At 26.0% G+C, this 13,497-nt stretch overlaps 1 protein-coding gene across 2 annotated transcripts; it reads left to right on the top strand.

Moving 5' to 3' along the window:
- The first annotated feature begins 4,913 nt into the window (after positions 1-4,913).
- On the top strand, positions 4,914-13,329 carry LOC122848360 (tyrosine-protein phosphatase non-receptor type 9-like). Of its 2 annotated transcripts, none has more exons than XM_044146392.1 (9): positions 4,914-5,505; positions 6,589-6,810; positions 8,254-8,343; positions 8,936-9,076; positions 10,247-10,510; positions 10,587-11,200; positions 11,278-11,428; positions 11,508-11,715; positions 11,798-13,329. In XM_044146392.1, exons 1-9 carry the CDS (start codon positions 5,473-5,475, stop codon positions 12,025-12,027), a joined length of 1,953 nt encoding a protein of 650 aa, XP_044002327.1. In that variant the 5' UTR covers positions 4,914-5,472; the 3' UTR covers positions 12,028-13,329. The 2 variants fall into 2 exon arrangements, with proteins under 2 accessions (XP_044002327.1, XP_044002317.1); XM_044146382.1 differs by having other exon boundaries at positions 4,918-5,505; positions 8,254-8,358.
- The last annotated feature ends 168 nt before the right edge of the window (positions 13,330-13,497 follow it).

Genomic DNA, 13,497 nt, shown 5'->3' with positions numbered 1-13,497 from the left:
TTATTTATTTACACAAAATGTGGACGAATTTGTGTATATTTGTTATTCCATATTTTTCTTACTTGTATAATCATTATTATAATAATATATTTTTAAGAGCATTTATTTATTTGTTTATTATTTTTTGCACCTGTATTCAATCATTGCTAAATATTATTTACTAAATCACGCTCGTGCATAATGCACACTATCTATTTTAGCGAATATAATGTTTTAAAAATGAAAAAAAAAAAACTAAATAAAAACTATCCCTACCAAATCAGCTGGTTTCTTCTCAATTTTTATGGAACTGTAGAAAACTATCAAACTGACGAAAAGGACAAGAAAAAAACCTGAATCTCCATTCTCCTCTTCAGTGTTAATCTTTTTCTACTCAAGTGTGGTCACATTTTTCTCAAACTGAATTATTTAATTTTTTTTTTTACTGAATATTAAATAAATAAATTTGTAACATGGCATTTAACAAAACAATTTTATGGCTTGTTATTATTGCTTCCAGTGTTATTTTTGAAAGTATTGTAGATTTTATAAATATTATTAAATTATTCATTATCTTAATATTGTATCTAAATTTGCAAATTTAAACTATTAATTCTATAAAAAAATTTTTATTTTAGTAACCTGTGCAGTTAGAGCAGCTAGTCCACAATTATCCAGAAGAGAGTTTTTAGAAACATTTCAAGCAGATATAAGGAAATATGCTAAATTTGAAAAACAGGCAGAAATCGTCTGGGATAGTTTAAAGCGTAACGATATTGAGCGTACTCGCCTACATAGTCTGGGATATTGGATCATTGACCATGAGTTAAAGGATTTAAATCCTGAAATTATTGACTTAATAATCAATCGTATTGCGGATTTGGAAGTGGCCGATTTGAAAAATGAATTTTATATAGACTTGCTAAAAAAGATGAAAAGAAAGAATAAGATTGGAACAAGATTTGAATTCGAAATTGATGACATCATCAATCAGTTAGAAAAAAAGTACGCCGACAGCATTCAGGAATCATGGTGGATCACAGCTTTGCATTGGCTTCACATTTTATAATTATAACAATTGATATTTTTGATCTATGTTCAAACATTGAATAAAATTTCACTGCACCGTTTAAACCACATGTAATTTTTTATTTTTTAAACACACAATAAAAAAATTTAATTTAATTTAGTTGAAAAATTAAGCTAGATATTGATTGTTCACCTGTCATTAAGGCTAAGTAAAAAATCTAGTGGCTAAGTAAAAAATTAAAGTCCTTTTTTTACTTTTATATGACTTGACAAAACTAGAAACCTTGGAACTGAATCTACCTGTGTCCACGAAATTATTATTAGTAAAAAGGCATAACAAACCGTGACCCTCACTGCAGGGTGCCATAGATCTGAACCTAAATTTACCTAGGTCCAAATTTACCGATTTCCAACTTGTATAATGACTGACAAGGACATTGGATATTTTATTGAAAAATATGTCTATTAGAGCTTTCAAAAAACTACATCTGACAAGGACAAAAACTGAAAAACGGAGGAAAAGAAAACTCTGAATCTTCTCAGTAGAAAATTTTCATTATTCGAGTAGAGTCACACATTTTTCTAACTCCATTATTTAATTTTTTTTTTAAATACTTTTTTAAGTGAATAATTTGTATTGTTAATCATTTGCAATTAAATATGTATAAATTAATCATTTGTTATTTTGGCTAATTTTATAATATGGCTTGTAGAAAAATAATTGTGATGCTTGCCATTATTGCCTCAAGTGATATTTTCAAAGGTATTGTGGATTTAATAAATTAGTAAATTAACGACTATAAAAGTCTCTCTAAATTTAATTGGGCAACTTTTTGTTGTTGAGAAAATCATTGATTGTTTGAGATATAGTTTTTTTTTTAACTTTAAAATATTTTGACATTACAACAAATTAAAAAAAATATTTGTTACGTATTGGTATTTTTAATTAATTAATAAATAATATTTGGTAAATTCAAGGAACATATTTTAATATCGAGTAGTACATAAATTTTTTCTTTTATTTTTTATAATTATTATTTCAGCTTTTGCACCATTGACATTTTATTTAAATATTTGTTTTTTTACCTGTTTTAATATTATTTTTTATTTAAATTTTATTTTCTTAAGCCGTAGTTACAATTTTACCTTATATAAGCAACTCGATATTAAAATTTAAACATCCGTTGAAATTAGTGAATATTGTTAGGAATTGTCTCAGCAAATTATAATTGCTGACTATCATGGGAATCCTTAATTACTATTAGTCAGGAGATGTTCCCACCTGGTATCATCCCTTCTTAATTTAATAAGTTTATGGGAATTTTTATTTTATAATTTTAAGGAGCTTTACTCTTGCGACGACTTTTGTTATATTCAAATCGTAAAATAATTAAATTCATTTTAAAATAGAATATAAAATCTATTAAATAAAATACAAAATCTATTTAATTTTCAAACAAATAAAAATAAAATCAATTTAATATTTCAATAATAAATATAAATAAAATAAATTTCAGTCAAGTTAAAATATAAATTAATTCTGGTGATATTAAATTATTTCCTTTATTATTTTAACCTTCCTAATCCTATAAATATTATTGACTGTGAAATTTCTCCGTGGTGTAGTTTTTCTGTACTTCGAATTTTTATTATTGGATATTCTTCAACTACCATCATCAACTAGGCGACCATCCAGATTCCAGATTGACAGGCTCTCAACATTTATTGGTTTTGGTCCCTCCTAATCCTTTACCCTCCCTGGTGGAAATATTACTCCGGCATTACTCCGTTTTTGGCCCATTTCCGGAGAAATTACTCCACCTTGAGATTGATGGCGGAGAAATTATTTCGACATAGGATCAGTGAAAGAGAAATTATTCCGGCATGGGTCCGATAAAGGAGAAACTGTTCCGGCATGAGATCAGTGAAAGAGAAAAAACTCCGGCAGCTATATTCATTTATTTTTTAAACTATGCAGCTTGATAAAATTTTCAACGATCTTCACTTTTATTTGTTGAATATAGAACAGTTGAAGATTCATGTGAGGAGAATGTCACTGGAGAAGTGTTACTACAGAGAATTTTTTTTCCAAAATCAACGATATGAGGAGAAATTTTTCCGTCGTTCCTCCGAATGAACTTGGGTGAAGAAACTTTGGAAATATTTCTCCGCAAAAAAAACACGCGGAAATACGTGTGAAAAAACTAATTATACCACGGAGAAATTCTTCCGAAATCAACGGCGAGGAGAAAATTTTTTCCCTCATTCCTCCGCATGGGTCAATTTAGGATATTAAAAAAAATCCCAGATCAGATACCTGCCACAATTTCCGAAAATTTGACTAGACCTGTCAGATTACTTATGACCAATTAAAAGATAAATATGAAGGATATATATAAATTTTTTTTTAGTAATAATCATAAAATAGTTTATAATCGATTTTCGATTGTGAATTGTTTAGAAAATTGTCAATGGTTTTTGTCAATACGATTTTATCGCATCCAAATGAATTTAAAAGAATTTTTAATGAAATAAAAAAACTACCACAGTCGCTTTGGACACACGAGAAGATAATCAACGTGATTTGTTAGTGTCAAACTGTCAATGTATCAAGCCGGATATTTAACTATTTGAGAAATGATGTCAATATGTTCAATAAGCTGGTTAGCTGGTAAATTTGGGGCAAAAATATTCGCTGAAAATTTGCGAGCGCTACAATATTCAACACATGTCAAAATATAAAGCATTTTGATGTGACTCTGTGGCCGCAAAAGATGATTCAGCCGATCGCATATTTGCAATGACAACTGTCAAAACATAAAAAACTTGGAATATTTGACATTGACAATTTGACAATTTGTTGGACGATTACATTACAAATGGCATAATAAAAATAGTTGAATATTGTAAAAATTTAAAGCACTCGAATATCTTCAGTACTGGTGTATCGGAATAATTTCTCCGGAGTATAATGATCCCATGCCGGAATAATTCCTCCGGCACTACTTTCATGCCGGAGTTTTTTCTCCTTCACTGATCCCATGCCAGAATAGTTTTTCCTTCACTGATCCAATGCCAGAAAAAATTCTCCTTTACTGATCCCATGCTGGAGTAATTTCTCCGGAAGTGGGCCAAAAACGGAGTAATGTCGGAGTAATATTTCCACCATGGATTTATACCGGTGTTTTATTTTTTTAGCATTTTTAAGCGGATTTTTTACCGGTAATAAATCATTTTTAACCAAAAAAGGCAGAGCCAATCACCGTTTGCGCGGGTGATTTTAAATATTTTATTTTATCTTCAATGAGGATATATACTAATTAATAGAAGGTTATTGTTTATATATTACATTACTTAATAAGTATATTAGAGAAAATTGTTATTACGAAAGAATTTCATTATTAAATAATTATTTTAAACAAAAAATAAGCTATTGACAAATGAATGGATGTAGCTTACTTATTGATTTATTTAAATTAAATGATAAATTAAAAAAGCAATGAAAAAATTAGCTAAGGAAAGGATGTTTCCTACATGTAACAATATAATTTATATTCAATATGGTTTTTGAACGGACCCATGCATGATATCGATATGCGCATGTGTATAATCATGCGCATCAAAGTGAAAAAAAATATAAACCACCGTAACATGAATTTAAATTAAATTTAAATTAATTAATAATAATTAGTTAATTAAATAATAATAATTAAATTTAAATTAAATAATTTAATCAAATTTAATGAATCTGTAGGAACATTTGTTAGTCACAAGTTTTATTAAGCCCCCTAGTGTTTGCATATCTAGAATCCACTAGAAAAAATCTAGTGGACTGCAGCCTTTATGTATGTATATAGATTATAGATGTGTGCGTTCACTGTTCATAAATATCTGTAAATAAATATCATATTTTATTTGTGGTGATTTGTGGCAACTCGGCAAGTTGTTAGATACTGTCAAATATATATTTGGAATTTAGAGATAATATGGATATAATTAGTATACTCTTAACTGCTGAGTTTCCTTTATAAAAATAACTTTTTTTTTTTTTTGTTAATTTCTTCGTTTTGTTAGTTAATAATTTTTGTAATTTTATATTAACTTTATAATTACCTTTATATAATATAAAATTAAAGAAAAACAAATTGTGTCGTTGTGAGCAAGATCCTTTTTCGCTGTCAAGTGTCAACCTTGTTTGTAAAGAAAGGCGGTTTTGTCATTATTTATTTTCAATCGTGTATATTAAAACTTTAATTATACACAGATATTTTTATTATTTAAAACTAGACTTGATAAGTATTGTGTGTGTTTGATACTTAATTGTATACAATAACTTTTAGTGAAACATCAATAAATAAATATTGACATTATTTTGTATATATTTTTGACGTCTAAATTTACATTGATATATTTATGCATGGACATCCGTTGCTGATTTTTTTTTACTGTTAATCTTGAAAAAAAATGGCCGCTGCATTGACTGTCGAGCAAGAGCAAGTAAGTTTTTGTCATTTACTATAGGTATATATTTTGACGTTTGTCGATTTTAATCTTCCAGGAGATTTTTGGAGTAAAGAGAAATATTCGCTTCCTTGTATATCCTTAGATAAATATTCTTTGTATATTTATTTATGTTTTATTTTGTCCTTCATTGATTAATCATTGATTAATCATTGATTGCTTTTATATCAATTGTATTATTAATATAAACATTAACAAAGTAAAATCAACTGTTACATGATGTGTCAGTCTAGAAGATACTCAACAAATATCTTTGAAAATAAATTTATAGTTCCAATGATCAGGCTCTTGCTTCTTGTTGGATTGTGAACGATAATTTCAACAAATTATTATTATATTTTTCTATTAGGTCTGATAATAAAGCAACTTTTATTGTCCTAACTTTGATACTGTTGTATCCAACAAGACACTATAAAATCCAAATGAAATTAACGTATTTTTTGCATTCAAACTCTTGATAATACCCTCAAGCAAGGAGAGTTTATAGTTTAAAGTAACATACTCACCAAATTACCTTAAAAAATAAATAAAATTCTCCTTTTAATTTTTTGTTTTTTAAACCTCATTTTAATTTTCTAGTTTTTAAAAGTAATTGAATTCTGTTTTGGTGTAAATTGGATAGTGTTGTTATCAAATTGTGATGACTGCTAGTTCAAACTCAATAATTAGTTCACTAAATTAAACATTTATATTTCTACTTTTGTTTCTTTTGAAAACAAAAAAAAAACATCTCAAATGTAAGGAGTTCTATATTTATTATGAACATGAAGAACACGAATTAGTATTGCAACATTTTCATTCAAGATCATATCTGCAGCTGATAGAATTAAATAATTACTTTCAACACAAATTTTAGTTGGCAAATCAAGACTAGGATATTAGAATCATCAACAAATTCAACAAGCCAGATTTAAAATATTTTTATTTTGTATTTTATTTTGACAAAACATCTTATACACTTGTTGGATTTAAAATAGATTATTGATAAGAGCTTTTTTAAATTAAACAATTTAATATTTTTATTATGATTGTATGATTAATTATTTATTTCTGTATTAGGTAACTAAAAAATTCATAGAAGCAGTTAATAAAAATCAGTCTAGTCCAGTTTCATGGAGTACAGCAGTTAAATTTTTATTAGCAAGAAAATTTGATATATCAAGAGCAATATCATTGTATGAGCAACATGAAGCTACCAGACGTCTCGAAAATCTTTCATCTCTTGTTCCAACACAAGAGCCACTTCGCAGTGAATTGAGAACTGGAAAATTCACAGTATTGGTAATATAATCTATAATAAAATAATAAAAAATTTCTATTATTTCATTGTAATATATTCTATTCAGATGAACCTGAGATCTAAATATTTTACAAGAAATAAAATAATTTTTTATCTCCAATCAATAGATACGTTATTTTTAATATCAAGATTCCAGTTTTACTAGCTCAATCTTGGTAAGTAACTATCTCAACTGGCCAGTTCATGAATTTTTTTTTGGCTCATATTTAATAAATGAGAAAATATCATTTTAACTATTAAAATTTTCAGTAAAGTGATGAAAAAATAATTACATTAGTTACAACTGTTTGAAATTAATTTTTTTTTGTTTTTAAATGATTAAATTCTTAAAATTTTTTTAGTATTAATATCTTGATATTATGATTCAATGACTTTTTTTTATGACGAGCTGGCTTCCGACTTCCTGTAACTTAAAATTTACATGACTAATATATCCTGTGATTTGTCATGTGAGTCACGAAAATCATGTCAAATAATTAAATAAAAATAATTATTATTTATCATTTAAAAATTATATTTTTAAAGATTTATAATTTAAAAATTTAATGACAATTATTGATGATAATAATTTTACAGTTTTTTAAAAACATAAAATTTTTTTTTTTTTTATGTGACAAACAATTACAATAATTTTCTCTATTTTTTCCTTGACTTTCGCGAACTTTCAGCGGCTCTTTAGTAATTCAATTATGCCTTTCAATGACTCCTTATGACTTTCACTAATTTCCCATAGTTTTAGATTTGACTGATTAGTTTTACAAGTAATTTTGAATTACATGTGTCAGTTACATGTTGCAGTATGTTTTTTAAATATTTTGTAAAGAGAAAAAAAGATCTTGTAAATCCTTCACAACATGAAACGGTCATGCAGGAAATGTAGAAATGATTTAGACTGAAAATATAAAAATTATGTAAGAATATAATATCATTTTAATATTGTTCATGCTTGAATGTAATATTTACAAATATTTAACTCATTTTTTTTCTAGTGGATTTATTAAATTTTTACTATGCTAAAAAAAGGTAGATTAAATCGACAGAAATATGATTGAAACAGCTGTAATTTTTCTAACAATATACATTTTTAAATGCTCATCTATTTAATCAAGTCAAAATAAGATAAAACAATTCTCAGATGGACGTTTAAAAAATATTTTTTCATCACTATTTGTTATTGACATTTTACCAGTTTAATTTGAACTTTGATCTTCGAAACTTTGATGGTAAAAAAGTACTTTGGGTTGAGCTAGACAGCTGAAATTATTGTTGCTTTTGTAAAATGTAAATTTAATTTTCATCTGCAAATCATTATGTACACAAAATCACAAATTTATATAATAATAAATTAGGTTTGAACAAAAAAAAAAAAAACGCAATGCAATTTTGTATTTTTAAATTAAACGAGTTTCGATTACGTGTTTCAGCCTTCGAGAGATTCTTCAGGTGCGGCTATTGCTATTTTCACAGCTCATTTGCATATACCACAAGATACATCACACCAGACGACCTTGCAGGTCAGTATTCAACCTGTAAGCATTCATCCTTCCAAGATACTAATATTTCTTAATACTTGAAATCATTTACTAAAAAAACAAACACTAATACAAGCAGGGCTATTTATTGTTGCAATTGACACTTTTTTTAAAATCTTGAATAGTCAAATAAATATTCAGTCAGATAAATATCTTTGCTAAAAATTTAGCAAATATATTGATTGTATTACACTATTCCATAATCAATTCACTTGAACAATTGGTGGTAATTTTTTTTTGCAGTTGATGTAGTTAGTAGTAGTTTTGTGTGTTGCTGATGTTGCTACAGTATCTTTGTTGACATAATCACTACAATTATCATATTCATTGTGTCAAAACAAATGACAATGAATAGCTCTTTACTTTTATAAGATAAAATTTATAATTTTTTATTAGTCTGTGAATAAATTTTACATCACAGCTTAAAAATTGCACCAAGCTTTACATATTCATTAGTATGTCGAATTTTAATGTCTCAATCTGCAAATGTATTTATAATACTAGTTTTTTCTTTACCTCTTTTTTTCATTTTTCTAGTTGAATTTATTTACGTTTTTTTTTTTTCGTTTTTCAGGGTATAGTTTATCAGCTTGATGCTGCATTGGAAAGTGTTGAAACACAACGTCATGGTTTAGTTTTTATTTATGATATGTCAGACAGCAAATATCAGAATTTTGATTACGATTTATCTCAAAAAATTCTCACACTTTTAAAGGTAAATTACTTTAAAAATAATTCATAATTTATTGTTATTTATATATGAAATTTAGTGTTATTTATATTTACTTTAAAACATTGATTTTTAAAATATATTAGTAATGCATGACTGGATTGCTTGAGTGCCGTAAAAGTCGGGCAAAATAGAAGTCGTTTTATATTTGGTAAAACTGTGTGACGCTAAAAATGTAATACGGGAAGAAACATTAACAAAATGCGCAGACTCGTACTTGTCGACACCATACAGTATTCATTTTGTCAGTATAGTGGGATTATCTACATTTTAACAAAGTGCAAAAAAATGTTCGAATAAATTTTTAAATATTTTACAAGTTCTAGAGCTAAATAAGCTCTAACTTTAATGAATATGTTAAATTTTTTTAAATCAATCGTTACATATTTTTGATAAATTCATTGTGAATTTAAAAATTAGCCTAGTTTTTTTTTCTGTTATGTTACTCGGTCATTTTCACAGGTGACAAAAAATAAGAATCAAGTGTTATCGATTAAAGAAACCGTCGTCAAGAGTACTATAATATATAAACCTGGATTATTATTTTTTATTTTTTTTATTTGAAAAAAAAAATATATTTCAATTACATAGATGATCGCAGGGTCATTGCAAAGATCATTGGTGTAAGTAGAGGTGGAAAATAAATTATTAACACGACAGATACGAGAGATTGATGAGAAAAAAAAAATTTGTTTCATTACGTACAACTTGAATCAAATGTATACCTGTGACATTGTTGATTACTAGAAAGAAAATAATTTTCATTATTACATAATTATACGTATTTTGATGGTAGATGTATAACTAGTATAATTTTTTTTTTTCAAAAACAAACTTTTACATTTGTTTTTGACTAATTAAATTGGTCAATGATTCAAAAATTCATCCAAAAATTATCTTAATAAACAAATGAATATTGTAAGCATTTAAATTGTCTTTTTTTTTTTTTTTTAGTATTTTAACATTAAAAATACGGATTGTACGCGCGTATAAATAACTTTAAATGATACTTCACGAAAAAATTAAATTCGAAATAAATTAGTATAATTTTCATATAAATTTTTAGTCTATTTTTAATGTAAATTTAAATAATTTATAATCTGAAAAGTATGTAAACATAAAATAATGATTTTTGTTATTTTTTATTTAAAACAGGGAGGTTACCCAGCAAAATTAAAAAAAGTGCTTATTGTCACAGCACCTTTGTGGTTTAAAGCACCTTTTAAAATACTTCGACTTTTTGTTAGAGAAAAATTACGTGATCGTGTATTTACTGTTTCATCACCACAATTAACACTTCATATACCACGTGAATCTTTACCAAAACCTCTAGGTGGAACGTTGGAAATTCAGCATGAAGACTGGTTGTTGCATTGCTTCAAATCCATGACGAATCGAAGCGGTAGTGAATTTTGTGAGGTACATTAAAATATAAATTTTGAATCTTAAAATTATCAATAAAGATTATTTATAAAATTTATATATTTTTATTTAGGTTAACCCTCATGTGGGTAATCCTTTATCATCAACATTAAAGTCACCAAATAATCAAGAATCTCAAAATAAAAATATAAGCATTCCAACAACACCAACAAGTGAAAAATTTAATATTCAAAATAATAGTGATGTTGAGATAGCAAATAGAGATTGTTGGATAGCAAGTGATGAAGCACCATCACCAATTCAACCTCCATCATCAGCAAGTTCTGGCTTTAGTGATGATGATAGTTTACATGGAGATTTGGGTTTACAAGCAATAACAATTGAACAATTTATTGAAACAATACATACACGTGGTAGAGCTGGTCTTCTTGCTGAGTATGCTGAAATTCGTCAACGTCCACCAGATGGTTCATTTGAAATTGCAAAATTACGTCCAAATCAACCAAAAAATCGTTACAGAGATGTACTCTGTTATGATCATAGTCGTGTATGTTTATCACAAATTAATGATATAAATCAATCTGATTATATAAATGCAAATTTTGTTGATGGTTATAAACAAAAAAATGCATTTATCAGTACACAAGGACCATTACCAAAAACATGTGGTGATTTTTGGAGAATGGTTTGGGAACAACAAACACTTGTTATTGTTATGACAACAAGGTAAAATTTAATTTTTTTATTATATAATTTAAATTGTATAAAAATAAAATTTATAATTGTTTTTAATATTTTTTCAGAGTTATTGAACGTGATTTTACAAAATGCGCGCAATATTGGGGACCTGGACTTGGTGATGAATTTTCAGCTGGTGATTTTACAGTTACAACATTGGAAGTAAATACAAATCCTGATTATACAATATCTATGCTTCTTTTAACTAATGACAAGGTGAGTAAATATTATTTAAATATTGTTTTTTTTTTTCTTACAATAGTATTATATTTATATTTTTTAAAAATTATAATAGACTGAAGAAACACGAGAAGTTTCTCATATGCTGTATACTGCCTGGCCTGACTATGGAGTGCCACAATCAGCCAAAGCACTTCTTCAATTTTTATCACTTGTCAGACAACAACAAAATAAATTATTAGCAAATAGAGGAGATACTTGGGCTGGTCATCCTCGAGGACCACCCATTGTCGTGCATTGCAGTGCTGGTGTTGGCCGAACAGGTATTTTTTTTTCTTTTAAATTTATACTTTTCTTCATAAAAAATAAACGGTTAATCTTACATGATAATTATTAATTTTTTAGGAACATTTTGTACATTAGACATTTGCATATCTCGACTTGAAGATACTGGTACTGTTGATATACGTGGTACAGTTGAAAAAATAAGAGCACAACGTGCTTACAGTATTCAAATGCCTGATCAGTATGTATTTTGTCATCGTGCATTAGCAGAGTATGCTTTGTCAAGAGGTTTATTAAGTCAAAAATATCTTGCTATGTTACCACCAACAATTGAAGAAGATGCTGATTAAAATTTACCAAATTTGTATTTAAAAAAAGGAAACGTATTATAAACCAATTGCACTAAGCTCAATTGGACAAATTTATCCTTCAAAATTTTAATGGCCATTGAAGATAGTACATGTTTCAAATAATTCATAACATCTTTGCTACTGTCAATCTATATAATTACTAAAAATTCAAATTGGTAATTATAATAATCATTGCCAATATTTTATTGAAAAGATGCTATAAAATTTTGTATCATGAATCAGTTTGTTTAATTTATTATTTCTTTTATTATTTTACAAATGAGTCATAAATTATTTTAAAAAAAAATTTTATATCTATTAAAATTATTAAAATAAATACAGATGTTTTTTAGATGATTAATTTTTCATGTACTATTTACTATACATAGTCACAAAACTCAGTGTTCATTTTATGAGTGTTCTTCTTCCTTTTTTTTTTTTTCGAAAAAAAATCAATATAAAATTATTTTATATCATATTCTCTAGTTTTTAAAATATATCATAATTAAATTTAATTTCTTCGAATAAATGTAATGTGTGATGGTTTTCATGTTTGTCGAAAAAAATAAAATATAAAACAGCCAATTAAAAAAACCAAAAATATATAAAAAAAAAAAAACATTCGATGCTGTTTTGGCCTTCAACAAATGTTCTAGTCTTACAAAATCAGTAATAATTCAAGAACGTGAAGCGTTTTATTCTCTACTTTTAAATGTACGTTTATTTATATATATTTTTTTTTTTATTTTTTATATTAATTTCTAAAATGCAACATTTAATTTTTGGTAAAAAATTGTATACATGTTTTTCATTTTTTTAAAAAATGTTTCACATAAAATTATTAAATCTTGTGTGACCAAAGAGTGTAATAATTTATCAAGATTTTACCAGGCTGATGTATTTTTTAAATAAAATAAAAATTTGTTAAAAATTGTAATTCATTAAATTTATAAATAAGCCGACTGAAAAAAAAAAAATTTCTCAATTAAAATGAGATAAATATTTGTTCAAAAATGTACATGAGTATAAATTAAAATTATTTCCAAATTTTATTAACGCTCTTTCATCAATCATAAACTGTTTTACAGTTTAAAAGATAAAAAAAATTAATTTATATGTTTCTAGATTTATATTTGAAGAATATATTATATATACTTGAAAATACAAAAAAAAAAAAAAAAAATGTATATATTCATCAAGAAAAACATCTGAAAAAAATCATTAAAATTAGTGTCGAAAAAAAAAAAACTTTATATTATATTCTATAATCTATGAAAAATAAAAAAATTTAACAAAAAAAAATATGATTTTCTATTTCCTGGTCAATTAAATTGTTTTTATTTCGAAAAATAATGTTAAAAAATTCAATATTATATAGTTGTTTCGTTGATATTGATTTTTTTATTAGTTTATTTGTTTATTTTAGCATAAAATATGTCGAAACATGATTTGTTCATTGCCATTCAATGA

The sequence above is a fragment of the Aphidius gifuensis genome, linkage group LG1 (assembly GCF_014905175.1).
Source record: "Aphidius gifuensis isolate YNYX2018 linkage group LG1, ASM1490517v1, whole genome shotgun sequence".
Lineage (NCBI taxonomy): Eukaryota > Metazoa > Arthropoda > Insecta > Hymenoptera > Braconidae > Aphidius > Aphidius gifuensis.
Note: the sequence above shows the minus strand (reverse complement) of the source record. Positions and strands in the feature narration are given on the sequence as shown.